Here is an 18,622-nt window from a genome sequence, read left to right as displayed (position 1 = left end):
TCTGTCCCCTAACCAAAGAGAGGGAGACACACCCTGCTTGTCTGTCCTCTAACCAGAGAGAGGGAGACACACCCTGCTTGTCTGTCCTCTAACCAGAGAGAGGGAGACACACCCTGCTTGTCTGTCCTCTAACCAGAGAGAGGGAGACACACCCTGCTTGTCTGTCCTCTAACCAGAGAGAGGGAGACACACCCTGCTTGTCTGTCCTCTAACCAGAGAGAGGGAGACACACCCTGCTTGTCTGTCCTCTAACCAGAGAGAGGGAGACACACCCTGCTTGTCTGTCCTCTAACCAGAGAGAGGGAGACACACCCTGCTTGTCTGTCCTCTAACCAGAGAGAGGGAGACACACCCTGCTTGTCTGTCCTCTAACCAGAGAAAGGGAGACACACCCTGCTTGTCTGTCCTCTAACCAGAGAGAGGGAGACACACCCTGCTTGTCTGTCCTCTAACCAGAGAGAGGGAGACACACCCGGTTGGATAGACCAGAGAGAGGGAGACACACCCGGTTGGATAGACCAGAGAGAGGGAGACACACCCGGTTGGACAGACCAGAGAGAGGGAGACACACCCGGTTGGATAGACCAGAGAGAGGGAGACACACCCGGTTGGATAGACCAGAGAGAGGGAGACACACCCGGTTGGATAGACCAGAGAGAGGGAGACACACCCGGTTGGATAGACCAGAGAGAGGGAGACACACCCGGTTGGATAGACCAGAGAGAGGGAGACACACCCGGTTGGACAGACCAGAGAGAGGGAGACACACCCGGTTGGATAGACCAGAGAAAGGGAGAGGCTAAGAATATGACTTAAAACAATAACAACAGTCATATAAAACGACACAACTTAATGAGTAAAACCGTGCTATTAATAGCCCAGTGAACTCAGGCATTGTCAACATATAAATGGGAGTTGTTCAACGTTGTGATTTGGGCCACTGCCTCTGGTCTTTACCGCTGAGGGATGGAGAGAGGGAGCAGTTCAGTAGTGTACAGTTCAGTGTAGTGTACAGTTCAGTAGTGTACAGTTCAGTAGTGTACAGTTCTGTATAGTGTACAGTTCAGTATAGTGTACAGTTCAGTATAGTGTACAGTTCAGTAGTGTACAGTTCAGTAGTGTACAGTTCAGTATAGTGTACAGTTCAGTAGTGTACAGTTCAGTAGTGTACAGTTCAGTAGTGTACAGTTCAGGATAGTATACAGTTCAATAGTGTACAGTTCAATAGTGTACAGTTCAGTAGTGTACAGTTCAGTAGTGTACAGTTCAGTATAGTATACAGTTCAGTAGTGTACAGTTCAGTAGTGTACAGTTCAGTATAGTGTACAGTTCAGTAGTGTACAGTTCAGTATAGTATACAGTTCAGTATAGTATACAGTTCAGTAGTGTACAGTTCAGTAGTGTACAGTTCAGTATAGTGTACAGTTCAGTAGTGTACAGTTCAGTATAGTATACAGTTCAGTATAGTATACAGTTCAGTAGTGTACAGTTCAGTAGTGTACAGTTCAGTATAGTATACAGTTCAGTAGTGTACAGTTCAGTATAGTGTACAGTTCAGTATAGTATACAGTTCAGTAGTGTACAGTTCAGTAGTGTACAGTTCAGTATAGTGTACAGTTCAGTAGTGTACAGTTCAGTATAGTATACAGTTCAGTATAGTATACAGTTCAGTAGTGTACAGTTCAGTAGTGTACAGTTCAGTATAGTGTGTGATTTAGCATTGCTTCTGGTGTATTGTCACTTAGTAAATCTGGCCCATAATGACAACCCTTAGATCTTTAGATCTTAGCTTTACAAAGGATGTGTGATTCTTCTCCCCTTTTCAAGATGTGTTTATTGATCGTAAGAGGAGCCTTTGTGGCTCCACGAGGCCCTGACATTCAAACTCCTCTTCACATGAGACCATCACAGTATTTCTGATGTTCTCACACAGTGAAAAGCAGGAAGCCACTGAAGATGTTTTGATTATATGAGTTATCATAGAGCCTGTAGCTCGCAGGGAGACGCATGTACACCACGTCTCCCTCCTCCAGCTCCAGAATGACTCCATTAGATAAATGGATCCAGTATCCATGGCTATTGTAATGATAGTTAGACATGGTCGCCTGCCCATTCTTTAACATGGATATACCCATGTAACCAAGCCCATATTGAGCAGCGGTGAATCTGATGTAGTAGACGCCTCTCACTGGTGCTGTGAAGGCACCTGCAGCAGAGGACAAGAAGAGAGGGGTCAACTCTTTACTTTTCTCCACTTCAATTCTGGCACACGGAACACCACCTCTGGACAGAAACAGGCATCTTACCTGTAATCGGGCTGTAGGCCTTGCCGATGTTGGTGATGACTTTGGTGTAGACCAGGTTGTTGTCAGTATTGAAGGGACCTATGGGTCCCTTATCTTTCAAACCAGCAGCAGAGAAAGCCACTTTTGGTCTGTCTGTGAACACAGGAGAGAAAACACACAGTTTCACTTAGAGAGCGTTATTCTGTTCTGTCCCACGATGATAGTTCAGTGCAATGCTCCGTGACTGAAACAACAACAGGGTGATGAGACGTTAGATGTGAGACATGTGAGCTGTAGCTCTTCTCTCAACGGCCGGGTCTGGATCTGTCATTACCTGTGTTCTGTCTCTTCAGTTCCTCAACATCATTCCTAGTGGTGGTCAGTTCTCTCTCACTGGCACTCAGTCTGGCCTCCAGGGCTGAAGAAGATCAAAGACACACCAATATTCCACCAGCAAAATATGTAATATGTTTTGTGGTTTAGTAATGATATTGATTCAATTAATATATACAGAGCTAAAATATAAACGCAACATGTAAAGTGTTGGTCCCATGTTTCATGAGCTTAAATAAAAGATCCCAGAAATGTTCCATAGGCACAAAAAGTTTATTTCTCTCAAATGTTGTGCACAAATTTGTTTCCATCCCTGTTAGTGAGCATTTCTCCTTTGCCAAGATAATCCATCCACCTGACAGGTGTGGCATATACAGTGGGGCAAAAAAGTATTTAGTCAGCCACCAATTGTGCAAGTTCTTCCACTTAAAAAGATGAGAGGCCTGTACTTTTCATCATAGGTACACTTCAACTATGACAGACAAAATGAGAAAAAAAATCCAGAAAATCACATTGTAGGACTTTTGATGAATTTATTTGCAAATTATGGTGGAAAATAAGTATTCGGTCACCTAGAAATAAGCAAGATTTCTGGCTCTCACAGACCTGTAACTTCTTCTTTAAGAGGCTCCTCTGTCCTCCACTCGTTACCTGTGTTAATGGCACCTGTTTGAACTTGTTATCAGTATAAAAGACACCTGTCCACAACCTCAAACAGTCACACTCCAAACTCCACTATGGCCAAGACAAAAGAGCTGTCAAAGGACACCAGAAACAAAATTGTAGACCTGCACCAGGCTGGCAAGACTGAATCTGCAATAGGTAAGCAGCTTTGAAGAAATCAACTGTGGGAGCAATTATTAGGAAATGGAAGACATACAAGACCACTGACAATCTCCCTCGATCTGGGGCTCCATGCAAGATCTCACCCCGTGGGGTCAAAATGATCATAAGAACGGTGAGCAAAAATCCCAGAACCACACAGGGGGACCTAGTGAATTACCTGCAGAGAGCTGGGACCAAAGTAACAAAGCCTACCATCAGTAACACACTACGCCGCCAGGGACTCAAATCCTGCAGTGCCAGACGTGTCCCCCTGCTTAAGCCAGTACATGTCCAGGCCCGTCTGAAGTTTGCTAGAGAGCATTTGGATGAACCAGAAGAAGATTGGGAGAATGTCATATGGTCAGATGAAACCAAAATATAACTTTTTGATAAAAACTCAACTCGTTGTGTTTGGAGGACAAAGAATGCTGCGTTGCATCCAAAGAACACCATACCTACTGTGACGCATGGGGGTGGAAACATCATGCTTTGGGGCTGTTTTTCTGCAAAGGGACCAGGACGACTGATCCGCGTAAAGGAAAGAATGAATGGGGCCATGTATCGTGAGATTTTGAGTGAAAACCTCCTTCCATCAGCAAGGGCATTGAAGATGAAACGTGGCTGGGTCTTTCAGCATGACAATGGTCCCAAACACACCGCCCGGGCAACAAAGGAGTGGCTTCGTAAGAAGTATTTCAAGGTCCTGGAGTGGCCTAGCCAGTCTCCAGATCTCAACTCCATAGAAAATCTTTGGAGGGAGTTGAAAGTCCGTGTTGCCCAGCAACAGCCCCAAAACATCACTGCCCTAGAGGAGATCTGCATGGAGGAATGGGCCAAAATACCAGCAACAGTGTGTGAAAACCTTGTGAAGACTTACAGAAAACGTTTGACCTCTGTCATTGCCAACAAAGGGTATAAAACAAAGTATTGAGAGAAACTTTTTTTTATTGACCAAATACTTATTTTCCACCATAATTTGCAAATAAATTCATAAAAAATCCTACAATGTGATTTTTCTCCTTTTGTCTGTCATAGTTGAAGTGTACCTATCATGAAAATTACAGGCCTCTCTCATCTTTTTAAGTGGGAGAACTTGCACAATTGGTGGCTGACTAAATACTTTTTTGCCCCACTGTATAGGAGCTGATTAAACAGTAAGATCATTACACAGGTGCACCTTGTGCTGGGGACAATAAAAGGCCACTCTAAAATGTGCAGTTTTGATGCTGACTGCAGGAATCGCCACCAAAGCTGTTGCCAGAGAATTGAATGTTAATTTCTCTACCATAAGCCACCTCCAACATTGTTTTAGAGAATTTGGCAGCACATCCAACCGGTTTCATGACCGCAGACCATGTGTAACAACACCAGCGCATGACCTCCACATCAGGCTTCTTCTGCATCTACGGGATCGTCTGAGACCAGCCACCCGGACAGCTGATGAAATGTTAATGGAATTTATGTTTAAATACATTTTTGACTATCATAGCTGGGCCTCCGTCTGTTTCATTCAACCAGTATCTTACAAATTCTGGGTTGCAGACCGAGTAGTTTAATTGAATTGGGTTATGAATATTGAAAACATAATTCTCGTAACATGAAACTGCGGAGTATTTCTGTCTGTAATAAAGCCCTTTTGTGTGGAAAAAAATAATTCTGATTGGATGGGCCTTGCTTCCCAGTGGGCCTGGGAAGGCATAGGCCCACCCATGGCTGCGCCCCTGCCCAGTCATGTGAAATCCATAGATCAGGGCCTAATGAATTTATTTCAATTGACTGACATCCTTCTATGAACTGTAACTCAGTAGAATTGTAGAAGTTGTTGCATTTATATTTTTGGTCAGTATTTATAGTATTCATAGTATTTTATGTTACCTGCATCATCTTTCTCCAGTTCCGCCACTTTGGCCTTAGTGACCATCAGCTGGATTCTTAGGTCCATCACTGTGTTTTTCTGTGTCTCTACCTCACCCTCACAGGTTGTCACTCTGCCCTCCATCGTCCTCAGCTTCTCTCTCTGCTCAATCACCATGTCTCTCAGGCCCTTCATCTCATCCCAGATGTCAGGTTGCGTGGTCACACGTTCGCCGGTCACCTCTGTAGCTTCGCTCCCTCGGCTCTCTCTCTCTGTACTGTGTCCCTGTTGAGTGATGTCGCTCTCTCTGACCCGTCCACTCTCCTCCTGAGTCCATGCCCCAGACAGACAGAACAGCAACACAAGCAGAGCTACAGCACCCCTCATTCTGAAACGATTCCTGTTCAGATATGATACACTTTATGAGGCTCAGACCCCCTCCTTATATACACACATCTCAGTTAAGCAGCATGTGTACAAGAGACACGTCATTAAAAAGTCAAGGTTAAAAACAAGACGATTTGATCACGTTTTGGGGCTGGTCAGCTCTATCAATGTTGTATAAGACTGTGAGACGTCTGCACCTGTTGTTTAGTGAAGGATCCCCTGACGTCAGCTGTTGTCAACTACCTGCTGCTATCGGGTTGGAATGTAGTTGCAGGGTGCTGTTTCAGACCGAAATGGGAACGTTTTGGTGACGGAATGCTGTTGCTCTTCCTTAATGCTGCACGGTCCAAAAACAATAGTGTGTGTTTGACTGTGTGTCTATGTGTTCCTCCCTAAGCAGCACGTGCACAGAAGACAGGTCACTCAACAGAGAAATGGAAACTATAGCCAGGGGCATTCTGATAAGACTCGCCTCGCAAGCAGGTCAGCTCAGTCCGTGTTGTATAAGACCGTGAGAAGGCTGCAACTGTTGTTTAGGAAATGATCTACAACAAACTGAACCAGAATTCTCTCCTACATACAGCTCACTAACAGTATTTACAAGTGACTAACCGTACAACATACTATTAACACATTGGAGAGTATGTGTAGCAGGTTTAACAAAATAGCAGAATGTAAACGAAGATATTTAAATGTTTTAGCATAGTTTTTTATGTTTTGTCCTTTACTGCAAACACCTGAACCATAATGACGACCCTTCGGTCTTTGGATCAGTACTTTACAAAAGATGCACGATTCTACTTGTTTTCAAGACGTTTTTATTGATAGAAGTAAGAGGAGCTATTTTGGCTCATATTAGACCATGACAGCATCCATGATGTTCTCACACAGTGAAGAGCAGGAAGCCACTGAAAGGTGTTGCGATTTTCTCTGCTGTCAACGAGCCTGTTCCCTAAAGGGAGACGCATGTACACCACATCTCCTTCCTCCAGCTCTAGGCTGAGTCCATTAGACAGTGTCTCATAACCTCCAGCATTATTCCCATGACTGTACATGATGCTCTGCCCATTCTTGGACATGGATATACCCATGTACTCTCAACTCGCAGTATGAGAAGCAGTGACTCGGATGTAGTAGACACTGGTGCTGTGAAGGCATCTGCAGCAGAGGACAAGTAGAGAGGGGTCAACTCTTTACTTTTCTCCACTTTAACTCGGGCACACGGAAGGACAGACAGAAACAGGTATCTCCCGGCTGTCACTCGGTGAAGGTTACCTGTAATCGGGCTGTAGGCCTTGCCGATGTTGGTGAGGACCCTGGAGTATACCAGTGTGGTTTCAGTATTGAATGGGCCTACAGATCCTGAATCAGTCAAACCAGCAGAGAAAGCTACCTTTGGTCTGTCTGTGAACACAGGAGAGGAAACACTGTCCCAGTTAGAGAGAATTCACTTTGTTCTGTCCTTTAGATGATGTACACTACATGACCAAAAGTATGTGGACACCGTATGTGGACACCGTCGAATATCTCAATCCAAAATCATGTGCATTAATATGGAGTTTCCACTAGATGTTGGAACATTGCTTCCATTCAGCCACAAGAGCATTAGAGAGGTCGGGCACTGATGTCGGGCGATTATGCCTGGCTCATAGTCGGCGTTCCAATTCATCCCAAAGGTGTTCGATATGGTTGAGGTCTGGGCTCTGGGCAGGCCAGTCAAGTTATTCCACACCAATCTCGACAAACCATTTCTGTATGGACCTCGCTTTGTGCACGGGGGCATTGTCATGCTGAAACAGGAAAGGGCCTTCCCCAAACTGTTGCCACAAAGTTGAATACACAGAATCGTCTAGTGTCATTGTATGCTGTAGTGTTAAGATTTTCCTTCACTGGAACTATGGGGCCTAGACCGAACCATGAAAAACAGGCCCAGACTATCATTCCTCCCCCACCAAACTTTACAGTTGGCACTATGCACTCAGACAGGTAGCATTCTCCTGGCATCCGCCAAAGCCAGATTTGTTTGTCGGACTGGCAGATGGTGAAGCGTGATTCATCACTCCAGAGAACGTATTTCCACTGCTCCAGAGTCCAATGGCAGCAAGCTTTACACCACCCCAGCCTACGCTTGGCATTGCGCATGGTGGTCTTAGGCTTGTGTGCGGCTGCTGGGCCATGGCAACCCATTTCATAAAGCTCCCGACCAACAGTTATTGTGCTGACGTTGCTTCCAGAGGCAGTTTGGAACTCAATAGTGAGTGTTGCAACCAAGGACAGACGATTTGTACATGCAAAGCGCTTCAGCACTCGGTGGTCCCGTTCTATGAGCTTGTGTGGCCTACCACTTTGCGGCTGAGCCGTTGTTGCTCCTAGGCGTTTCCACTTCACAATAACAGCACTTAGAGTTGACCGGGGCAGCTCTAGCAGCGCAGAAATTTGACGAACTGACTTGTTGGAAAGGTGGCATCCCATGACGGTGCCACGTTGAAAGTCACTGAGCTCTTCAGTAAGGCCATTCTACTGCCAATGTTTGTCTATGAAGATTGCATGGCTGTGTGCTCGATTTTATTCACTTGTCAGCAACAGGTGTGGCTAAAATAGCAGAATCCACAAATTTGAAAGGGTGTCCACATACTTGTTTTTATATGTATATCAGAACAACAACAGAGAGACAGGCCTTAGACATCAACAATCATGTCAAACATAACTCCTCTCTCAATGACTGATTCTGAATCCTGAATGACTGTTAGTGAGGTGCACATTTGTTTTACTTGAAACCTCTCTTCAGCTCCATAGAAGTTTTAAAACAAATCTCTCTGTCATCAGCTCCTCCACCTTACAGTCTGGCCTCCAGGGTTAGAAGGATATTCAAATAATTGTATTTTTACATATTTATTTCCACATATAAAAAACAGAACATCCCTTCCTGTCATTACCTGTGTTCTGTCTCTGCAGTTCCTGAACATCTTTCCTAGTGGTGGTCAGTTCTCTCTCGCTGGCTCTCAGTCTGGCCTCCGGGGCTCGAATGATATCGGAATCATTTGTAATAATTGTATGTTGATGTATTTGCTTGCACATATAGTACAAGACACAGAAACAACAACCATTTCTTACATACCCATGTTCTCTCCTTCCATTCCCTGAACCTTGTTCGTGGTGGTGATCAGCTCTCTCTCACTGGCTCTCAGTCTGGCCTCCAGGGTTAAGGACACACGTGACACCAGTTATCCAAAGATATCCACCGTGCTTCTACACCTGCATTGCTTGCTGTTTGGGGTTTTAGGCTGGGTTTCTGTACAGCACTTTGAGATATCAGCTGATGTACGAAGGGCTATATAAATAAATTTGATTTGATATGATCCATTTTTGTGGGGTATTTATTAGGATCCCTATTAGCCGCTGGAAAACCATGTCTCTCAGCTCCTTCATCTCGGTCCAGATGTCAGGGGTGGTGGTCTGTTCATTGGTCGTCTCTGTAGCTTCGCTCCCTCAGCTCTCTCTCCCTGCACTGTGTCCCTGTTGAGTGATGTCACTCTCTCTGACCCCTCCACTCTCCTCCTGAGTCCATGCCCCAGACAGACAGAACACCCTCCACTCTCCTCCTGAGTCCATGACCCAGACAGACAGAACACCCTCCACTCTCCTCCTGAGTCCATGACCCAGACAGACAGAACACCCTCCACTCTTCTCCTGAGTCCATGCCCCAGACAGACAGAACACCCTCCTCTCTCCTCCTGAGTCCATGACCCAGACAGACAGAACACCCTCCACTCTCCTCCTGAGTCCATGCCCCAGACAGACAGAACACCCTCCACTCTCCTCCTGAGTCCAGACAGACAGACAGACAGAACAGCAACACAAGCAGAGCTACAGCACCCCTCATTCTGAAACAATACCTGTTCAGATATGATACACTTTATGAGGCTCAGACCCCCTCCTTATATACACACATCAGTTAAGCAGCACGTGTACAAGAGACACGTCATTAAAAAGTCAAGGTTAAAAACAAGACGATTTGATAAGTTTCATTTTTGGGCTGGACTGTTTTATTGATTTTGTAGAAATCAATAAATATCGCTCAGCTGGTAGTGCATGGCACTTGCAACACCAGGGTTGTCCGGCTCAATTCCCAAGGGGGACCAGTACATAAAGAGTATTAAATATATGCACTCACTACTATTTTAGATGGGAATGTTTTGGTGACGTCATGCTGTCACTCTTCCTGCATGGTCCAATAAGAATGTGTGTGTTGTATGTGTGTGTGTGTCACGTTCTGACCTTAGTTCCTTTGTGATGTCTTTGTTTTAGTATGGTCAGGGCGTGAGTTGGGGTGGGCAGTCTATGTTCTTTTTTCTATGATTTGGCCTGGTATGGTTCTCAATCAGAGGCAGCTGTCAATCGTTGTCCCTGATTGAGAACCATACTTAGGCAGCCTGTTTTCCCCTTTGAGTTGTGGGTGATTGTTTTCTGTTGAGTGTTTGTTTTTGCACCAGACAGAACTGTTTCGTTCATTCACTTTGTTGTTTTTGTTCAGTGTTCATTTCTTTAGATGGACATTTGCTGCGCATTGGTCTTCACCTTCTTCCACCAACAACGGCCGTGACAGTGTGTACATACCTGACTGTGTCCCCCTTCCTCAGCAGTACGTGTACCAAAGACAGGTCCCTCAATGGAGACGTGGAAACTATGACCAAGGACTTCCAGATAAGGTTTACCTCGCCACAGGTCTGCTCATGTTGTAGAAGACCGTGAGGAGTATGCAACTGTTGTTTCGAAAATGATCTCCGATACCAAACCAGAATTCTCACCTACATATAGCTGAATAAAAGTATTTACAATTGACTAACTGTACAACAAGCGATTTAGAATTTTTTTGAAAGTTTGCATACTATAAAATGTAATATCCCCAAACAGCGTACTAAGTAAAGCTTTGTCCGTTTGTGTGTGTGCGTGTTTGTGTGTGTGGGCAAGGGCAGATCTGGAGTTCATATTTCCTCAGCCACACAGGATGTCCAGAAAACATCTCACCAGGAGACCTCTCTCTGACAGACAGGTGAAATATTCCATAGTCACAGGAAACAGTTATTATGACCGGGAACGCCACAGGAAGCCCAGGAATAACGACAGCCATGGACGGATTTAAGACTCCGACTTCTCATTTGGCTCTGATACAGGCCCTCAGCTGAGAGGGCGGGTGTGCGCACACACACACACACACACACACACACACACACTCACACACACAGCAGCCATAGATTCAGAGCTCTGATAAACATCACACTGCACCAGAGCCTCATTATCAGTTTAATATGATTCTAAATAATTCCAGATGATCTAATATGGTCAGAGTTAATAATAAAACATGTCACTGAGACAACCCTGACAGGTTCAGACACATGGAAGTCAAACCCTCAATAGTTAATGTGTGTGTGTTCTGTGTCCCAGTAACCCAGAGTAACCACGTAGACCTCAGCACCAGCAGATCGAGGCGGGGCTGTCGTGCGCGTGTGGGTTTATAGCTGTCCTGTCAGGCAGGGTCAATTGAAAACATCTGTAGACAGAAACATTTACACGGTTTAGCCTGGTGGGACTATTTTCAAGGCTGTGTGTATGTTTAATACTATGGAATAAGCGCGACATGTTGCCGTATGGAAAATGACCTCAACCTATAGAGGTGAAGGGTCACACACACATGTATTACATATGCAACAAAATGTCACCTCTCTTGATCACACAAACTGTTTTCAGACGACACAATACATCACGTAAACACAGCTGTCAGTGTTCCTCCAAATAGACAGTCTACACCAACCATATAGATCTACACCCCCATATACAGTAACCTACATACATCTAAACCTGCACATACTGTAGACCACCACCATATACATACATTCAGGTCTGGATACTGTAGTGGAAATTTCCTGTATTTACCAAATCATGAGAGCAAACCACACACAAGTCAGAGTTATAATAAAGTCCATCTTTAATTATATGAGCTCCATCACAACCCTGTGACTCTCAGATCAATTCAGTGTATATAAATGAATTCTCTGAGAGTGCTTACAAAACAGTTCTTAGTATCATTTATAGCCAAGACACACCCATCTCAACTCACATGATGAATAACAGATCTTAGGGACATTACACAGGAAGACTTTACATGAGAGAGGAGTATCCCATAGCCAGACAGCATTAGCTATAAATTATCGTTCAGTTTGCTCTCCTAAAACGAGGTTCTACTTCTCGTTCTTGGTACAACATAGTACCAAGACATTAGGATATATAGCAATTGTCATTTTAGACACTCCCATTCCGGACAAGCTCACGGAGACACAGTGACTGGCACACAGACATTGTGGAGCCAAGAGATAATTGGTTCCCCCTCAATCACCCCTTCACATGGTTTAAAAGATATGAAGACAAGCTTGACCTCTCCCCTCTCTGCGGCCCAAGTAACTGAACCCTGACAGAGAACAGAGAACTGCAACCAGTATTATCCAAAAATAGACATTCTAATGACATATCTCACATAAGCATGAAATAAAATAAATAAAACATTTTATTTATAAATGTTACCTAAATAATTCTGATTCTGCCACGACAATACGTAACTCCCTTAAAGAGTACATGGATGCTCCGATAGACACACAGGTTATGACAGGACAGTAGATATCAACATCTAAGACTTCCCTACCACTGATGACTCCATAGTAGCATGTCCTCTTACTCTTCCTGGATTAGCCCGTATGTGTGTGTCCTGCTGGGTCCAACAACAACACTGGTGAATGGTCAATACAAGCCTGCTACGGTTTATAGACGGCCCCTATAGCTGTGTTGCCCTTCACCACTACGACTGAGACATTGGACCAATCCGAAGTGACACCCTATTTTCCCTAGTGCACTATTTTAGGTCAGAGCCTTCATTTAGGACCTAGCCATGGTAGCTGATGTTTTGGCAGAGAGGAGCTGTTCACAACTCAAACCCACAATATAAACGCACGCTTTTCATACAGACAGTTCCACAGTCAGATTGTTCAGTCAGCTACAGGACCACCTGCAGGCTGACTGGTTCTCTGGCTGGTTTCTAAGGGCTGGTTGGTTGTTGAGAGTTGGTTGTTTGTCACGTTCTCCTTGGTTGTCGAGGACTCGTTGATTGCTGAGAAATCATTGGCTGCTAAGGGTTTGATGGTTTCCTGGTGGCTTATCAAGGGCTGTCTGTTGCCTGGTTGGTTTATAAGGGTTGGTTGGTTACCGGGTTTGTGGTTGAGTTCTCATTGTTTGTTGACGACTCATTGGTTGCTAGAGATTGGACCTGATTGGTTGTTGTGGACTCGTTGGTTATTGGGAAGTCATTGCTGGCTTGGTTAGTTACGTGGTTGAGGACTCATTGGTAGCTAACGGTTGGCTAGTTGCCTGGTTGATTGTCAAGAGTTGGCTGGTTGCTTGGTTGTTTCTCGAGGACTTGTTGATTCGTGAGGACTCAGCGGTTGCTAAGTATTGGCTGGGTGCCTGGTTGGTTGCTAGGGATTGACTGGTTGCCTGGTTGGTTGTCAAGGGCTGGTTAGTTGCTAAGGGTTGGTTTGTTGCCTGGTTGGTTGATGAGGATACATTGGTTGTTCGGGACTCATTGGTTGCCTGGTTGATTTGTAGGGGTTGCCTGGTTGGATGTCAAGGGTTGGCTGGTTGTTTGTCAAGTTCTCGTTGTTTGTTGACGACTCATTGGTTGCTAAGGGTTGGTTGTTTGTCCGGTAGGTTGCTAGAGATTGGTTGGTTACCTGATTGGTTGTCGAGGGCTGGTTAGTTACCTGGTTGGTGGTCGAGGACTCATTAGTTGTTGAGAACACATTGGTTGTCTGGTTGGTTGCTCTGTTGGTGGCTAAGGGTTGGGCTAGTTGTCTGGTTGGTTATTGAGAACTCGTTGGTTGTTGATGAGTCATTGGTTGCTAAGGGTTTGAAAGATTCCCAGCTGGTTGTAAATGGTTGGCTGGGGACCTGGTTAGTTGCTAAGGATTGGTTGATTGCCTGGTTAGTTGTCGAGGACTGGTGAGTCATTAAGGGTTGGCTGGTTGCCTGGTTGGTTGTTGAGGACTCATTGGTTATTGGGAAGTCATTGCTGGCCTGGTTGGTTTGTAAGGGTTGGTTAGTTACCTGGTTGGTGGTTGAGGACTCATTGGTTGCTAATGGTTGGCTGGTTGGTTGTCAAGGCTTGGCTGGTTGCTTGGTTGTTTGTCGGGGACTCGTTGATTGGTGAGGACTCAATGTTTGCTAAGGATTGACTGGGTGCCTGGTTGGTTGCTAGGGATTGACTGGTTGCCTGGTTGGTTGTCAATGGCTGGTTAGTTGCTAAGGGTTGGTTTGTTGCCTGGTTGGTTGATGAGGACACATTGGTTGTTGGGGACTCATTGGTTGCCTGGATGGTTTGTAGGGATTGGCTGGTTGCCTGGTTGGTTTGTAGAGGTTGGCTGGTTGCCTGGTTGATTTCTAGGGGTTGGCTGGTTTCCTGGATGATTGTCGAGGCCTAGCAAATCAAAATGAAATAAGTCTGACCTTGATATGTGATTTTTGTCAATAAACTAATCTAAACTAGTTGGTTGTAGAGGATCCAGTGGTTGCTAAGATTTGGCTGCTTGTCTGGTTGTTTGTCGAGGAATTCTTGGTTTTTGAGGACTCATTGGCTGCCTGGTTGGTTGCTAAGGGTTGGCTGTTTGCCTGGTTGCTAAGGGTTGGCTGTTTGCCTGGTTGCTTGATAGGGGTTGGCTAGTTGCCTGGTTGGCTGCTACAGGTTGGCTAGTTGCCTGGATGGTTGTTGAAGAGTCACAGGTTGCTAGGGGCTGAATGGTTGCTACGGGCAGGTTACCTGTGGAGGGTTGGTTAGTTTCTAAGTGCCAGTTGTTATTGTAGCAGATCAGAGGGGGAGAGCTACAATGAGAGAAAACAAAAAGCGGTTAACACACACACACACTCACACAGATACACACACACAGAGATACACACCAGGCCAGTTGGGTGTGTAGGTCCTGTGTGAGCTGGTAACACTGAGCGTAGTAGCTACCCTGGGCTTCTACAAAGTCAGACAGGCTTCTCAAATGGGCAGCCTGCAACAGACAGGGTAGAACGAGAGAGTGAGCAGGTGTCTGTGTTAATACCAGTCTATGTGAATGTGTGTGTGTGTGCGTGTTGGTACATACATGTGTAGTGTTGATTCCCTCCAGCAGTAGTCTGGTGATCTCTGACTGTCGGTCAAACACACACTGAGAGATACTCAGCTCCATCTCTGCCTGAGAGACTTCCTGGGCCCACATCTGACAGCATTGGATAGAGATACATAGGATCAATCAATGAGAAGACATACAGGAACAGGACCAACCAATGAGAAAACTGCTAGTCCATTTTCATCATATCGTTCAGTCTTACTGGTTTCTACTACCTGATGTTAAAACAAGTGTGTGTGGGAGTGTGCATGTGTATATGTGAGGACTGACCTTCAGCCATCTGACTCGTAGGAAGCTGAACATGTAGGAGACATGAGCTACATACTCCTCTCCTAATGGGTTAGCATTTAGACCCTGAGAGAGAGAAAGAGAGAGAGAGAGAGAGACAGACAGAGAGAGAGAGAGAGAGAAAACAGAGGGAGAGAATGAGAGAGTGATGAGAATTGACTTTTGATGCTGTGCATTGTTGACACTCTTGGAAACCTAAGGCACACCTCTCCTGACCCAACTACACATAAATCTTTCAAGCCACCACTGACCCTTCGTTAAGTCTGAGTAGGTCCAATGGATAGCAACTGTCATCCAGCCTGACACCTAGGACAAGCTCACATTTAAATCGCATGAAAGCCAGTGAAGGCTATGGAAAAAACTGAGTTCTCTTTTTTTTTTTTATTAAAAAAATTAATAAAATGTATGAGGTCAGCAGTATGTGGTCAGCAGTAGGAGGTCAGCAGTAGGAGGTCAGCAGTAGGAGGTCAGCAGTATGTGGTGGGCAGTATGTGGTGGGCAGTATGTGGTGGGCAGTATGTGGTGGGCAGTATGTGGTGAGCAGTATGAGGTCAGCAGTATGTGGTCAGCAGTATGTGGTCAGCAGTATGTCAGCTGTATGAGGTCAGCAGTATGTGGTCAGCAGTATGTGGTGGGCAGTATGTGGTCAGCAGTATGTGGTCAGCAGTATGAGATCAGCAGTATGTGGTGGGCAGTATGTGGTCAGCAGTCAGCAGTATGAGGTCAGCAGTATGTCAGCAGTATGTCGTCAGCAGTATGTGGTCAGTAGTATGAGGTCAGCAGTATGAGGTCAGCAGTATGTGGTCAGCAGTAGGAGGTCAGCAGTATGTGGTCAGCAGTATGTGGTGGGCAGTATGTGGTGGGCAGTATGAGGTCAGCAGTATGAGGTCAGTAGTATGTGGTCAGCAGTATGTAGTCAGCAGTATGTAGTCAGCAGTATGTAGTCAGCAGTATGTGGTCAGCAGTATGAGGTCAGCAGTATGAGGTCAGCAGTATGTGGTCAGCAGTATGTGGTCAGCAGTATGAGGTCAGCAGTATGTGGTCAGCAGTATGTGGTCAGCAGTATGAGATCAGCAGTATGTGGTGGGCAGTATGTGGTCAGCAGTCAGCAGTATGAGGTCAGTAGTCAGCAGTATGAGGTCAGCAGTATGTCAGCAGTATGTCGTCAGCAGTATGTGGTCAGTAGTATGAGGTCAGCAGTATGTCAGCTGTATGAGGTCAGCAGTATGTGGTCAGCAGTATGGGGTCAGCAGTATGTGGTCAGCAGTATGTGGTCAGTAGTATGAGGTCAGCAGTATGTGGTCAGCAGTATGTGGTCAGCAGTATGAGATCAGCAGTATGTGGTGGGCAGTATGAGGTCAGCAGTCAGCAGTATGAGGTCAGCAGTATGTCGTCAGCAGTATGTGGTCAGTAGTATGAGGTCAGCAGTATGTGGTCAGCAGTATGTGGTCAGCAGTATGAGGTCAGCAGTATGAGGTCAGCAGTATTTCAGCTGTATGAGGTCAGCAGTATGTGGTCAGCAGTACGAGGTCAGCAGTATGAGGTCAGCAGTATTTCAGCTGTATGAGGTCAGCAGTATGTGGTCAGCAGTACGAGGTCAGCAGTATGAGGTCAGCAGTATGTCAGCTGTATGAGGTCAGCAGTATGTGTGTTCTCACCCGGGCCTCGCTGTCTGCTTCCTGTGCCTTTCTCAGTCTGGCCTTCGCAATGTCCAGATCTAGCCGCTTATTCCCACTAGCTGCCTGCGCTCATTCTACACACACACACACGCAGTTGTCAGAGTGTATTTGTGTTATAATAGTGTGTGTGTGTTGTGATGTGGTGTGTGTACCTGTATGACTGTGTATTCCTGGTCAGTAAACCTCCGTAGAGGAGACAGGAAGTTGATGTCTGTACTCTGGATCAGCTTCTTGTTTGCCACCCCGATCTGCCTCTCCAACTCCCCACACTTAATCAGAGTACTACTTACACACACACACATATATACACATGTCCAGTCTCTAACCATAGTGTGTGTGTGTGTACCATAGTGTGTGTGTGTGTACCATAGTGTGTGTGTACCGTAGCGTGTATGTATATCGTAGGGTGTGCGTACCGTAGCGTGTGTGTGTACCGTAGCGTGTGTATGTATCATAGGATGTACATGTGTGTGTACCGTAGGGGGTGTGTGTGTACCGTAGGGTGTGTGTGTGTGTACCGTAGGGTGTGTGTCGCCCCAGTTCCAGAGCAGCGTCCATCATGTTTTCACTCAGCAGCTCGTGGGGGGTTGGCCTCTCAGGGGTGCTCCAATCCAGACCCTTATACAACAAGTCCCCTAAACGTACTCCTAAAAGGGTTCAGAGATCAGGGGCTAGAGGTTAAAATCCCTCCGCTTACACACACACACACACACACACACAAAAACTAACCAGGGTTAGGCTGCAGTAAAGTCTCAGTCTGTGAGATGATTTTGTCGGTCCAGGTCTTAGTGGACTCTGCTCTGTCCAGGAGACTCTCCAACCGGCTGTCCAACTCGGTCTTCTCAACCTGCCCCAGAGCTTCCTCCGTATACTGAGGAAATACAACACGTCATCTGTGTGTGTGTTGTAGATGCAGTTTCAAAGGATCACATGGAATCACATTTGAGGAATGGCTGCGCCGTAGACCGTCGCTGTCCACTGTCACGTGGTGCTGAACTTGACGTTGTCCATATGAATGGTGCTGAATCGCCGATTGCTGACCAGCGGCTTTGTTCACAATTTATTTATTGTTTTTTAATAATAATAAATGTTTTATTTATTTTACTAGGCAAGTCAGTTAAGAACAAATTCTTATTTACAATGACTGCCTAGGAACAGTGGGTTAACTGCGTTGTTCAGCGGCAGAATGACAGATTTGTCAGCTCGGGGACTCGATCTAGCAACCTTTCGGTTACTAGTCCAACGCTCCAACCACTAGGCTACCTGCGGCACCAAATACACATCCGTCATCTCCGCTAGTATGTAACTGAATCAGATTGACATATAAATCGACCCTTGAATATCACTTAAGTTAAATTGAACATCTCCCTCACCTGAACTGCTCGGTTGATAAACGCGCCCGCGTCTACAGCGAGCCTCGTGATATCCATCTGGTCAAGGTCGGCCGCACTCCTACCGCGCAACGAGCTTGGCTAGTTGTCTAGCAGCCGTGGACAGCTATAAAAAGACATCTCTTCTAAACGGATTACTGGCATGTGAAAAACTGAGACCGACAGAGTATGACTTGCGGTGATGTATCCTGTCATAACATTTTCCACACAGAGGAGCTAAGAATATCCATCATATCAGCTCGCGTTGTTTGAATGAATGACAGCGGAATCTGTTTACCTCTCCAGTAGCTCGTTTCTCTATTCGCGGTTTAGGGGATTTTTGGTGACGCCAATAGGCTGCTGCAAAGGACATTTGTCGCGCTAT

At 45.7% G+C, this 18,622-nt stretch overlaps 2 protein-coding genes across 4 annotated transcripts; both read right to left on the bottom strand.

Moving 5' to 3' along the window:
• Positions 1–1,816: 1,816 nt before the first annotated feature.
• LOC112266404 lies at positions 1,817–5,727 on the bottom strand. Its single transcript, XM_042296595.1, has 4 exons — positions 5,319–5,727; positions 2,620–2,703; positions 2,307–2,438; positions 1,817–2,206 (listed from the first exon to the last, which is right to left on the bottom strand). The coding sequence occupies exons 1-4, from the start codon at positions 5,683–5,685 to the stop codon at positions 1,926–1,928; spliced, it is 864 nt and encodes a 287-aa protein (XP_042152529.1). The 5' UTR covers positions 5,686–5,727; the 3' UTR covers positions 1,817–1,925.
• Positions 5,728–11,685: 5,958 nt separating this feature from the next.
• Positions 11,686–17,215, bottom strand: LOC112266398 (endophilin-B1-like). Of its 3 annotated transcripts, XM_042296867.1 has the most exons (6): positions 17,020–17,215; positions 16,847–16,941; positions 15,171–15,254; positions 14,877–14,990; positions 14,683–14,783; positions 11,686–14,607 (listed from the first exon to the last, which is right to left on the bottom strand). In XM_042296867.1, exons 3-6 carry the CDS (start codon positions 15,201–15,203, stop codon positions 14,379–14,381), a joined length of 477 nt encoding a protein of 158 aa, XP_042152801.1. In that variant the 5' UTR covers positions 15,204–15,254; positions 16,847–16,941; positions 17,020–17,215; the 3' UTR covers positions 11,686–14,378. The 3 variants fall into 3 exon arrangements, 2 of the variants coding, with proteins under 2 accessions (XP_042152801.1, XP_024299604.2); XR_006078764.1 differs by having other exon boundaries at positions 11,686–14,206; positions 16,847–17,215; XM_024443836.2 differs by having other exon boundaries at positions 16,847–17,215.
• Between the last annotated feature and the right edge of the window lie 1,407 nt (positions 17,216–18,622).

This window comes from Oncorhynchus tshawytscha, linkage group LG14, assembly GCF_018296145.1.
Source record: "Oncorhynchus tshawytscha isolate Ot180627B linkage group LG14, Otsh_v2.0, whole genome shotgun sequence".
NCBI classification, from domain to species: domain Eukaryota; kingdom Metazoa; phylum Chordata; class Actinopteri; order Salmoniformes; family Salmonidae; genus Oncorhynchus; species Oncorhynchus tshawytscha.
The sequence above is the reverse complement of the archived record's forward strand: the minus strand, read 5'-3'. Positions and strand labels throughout refer to the sequence as shown.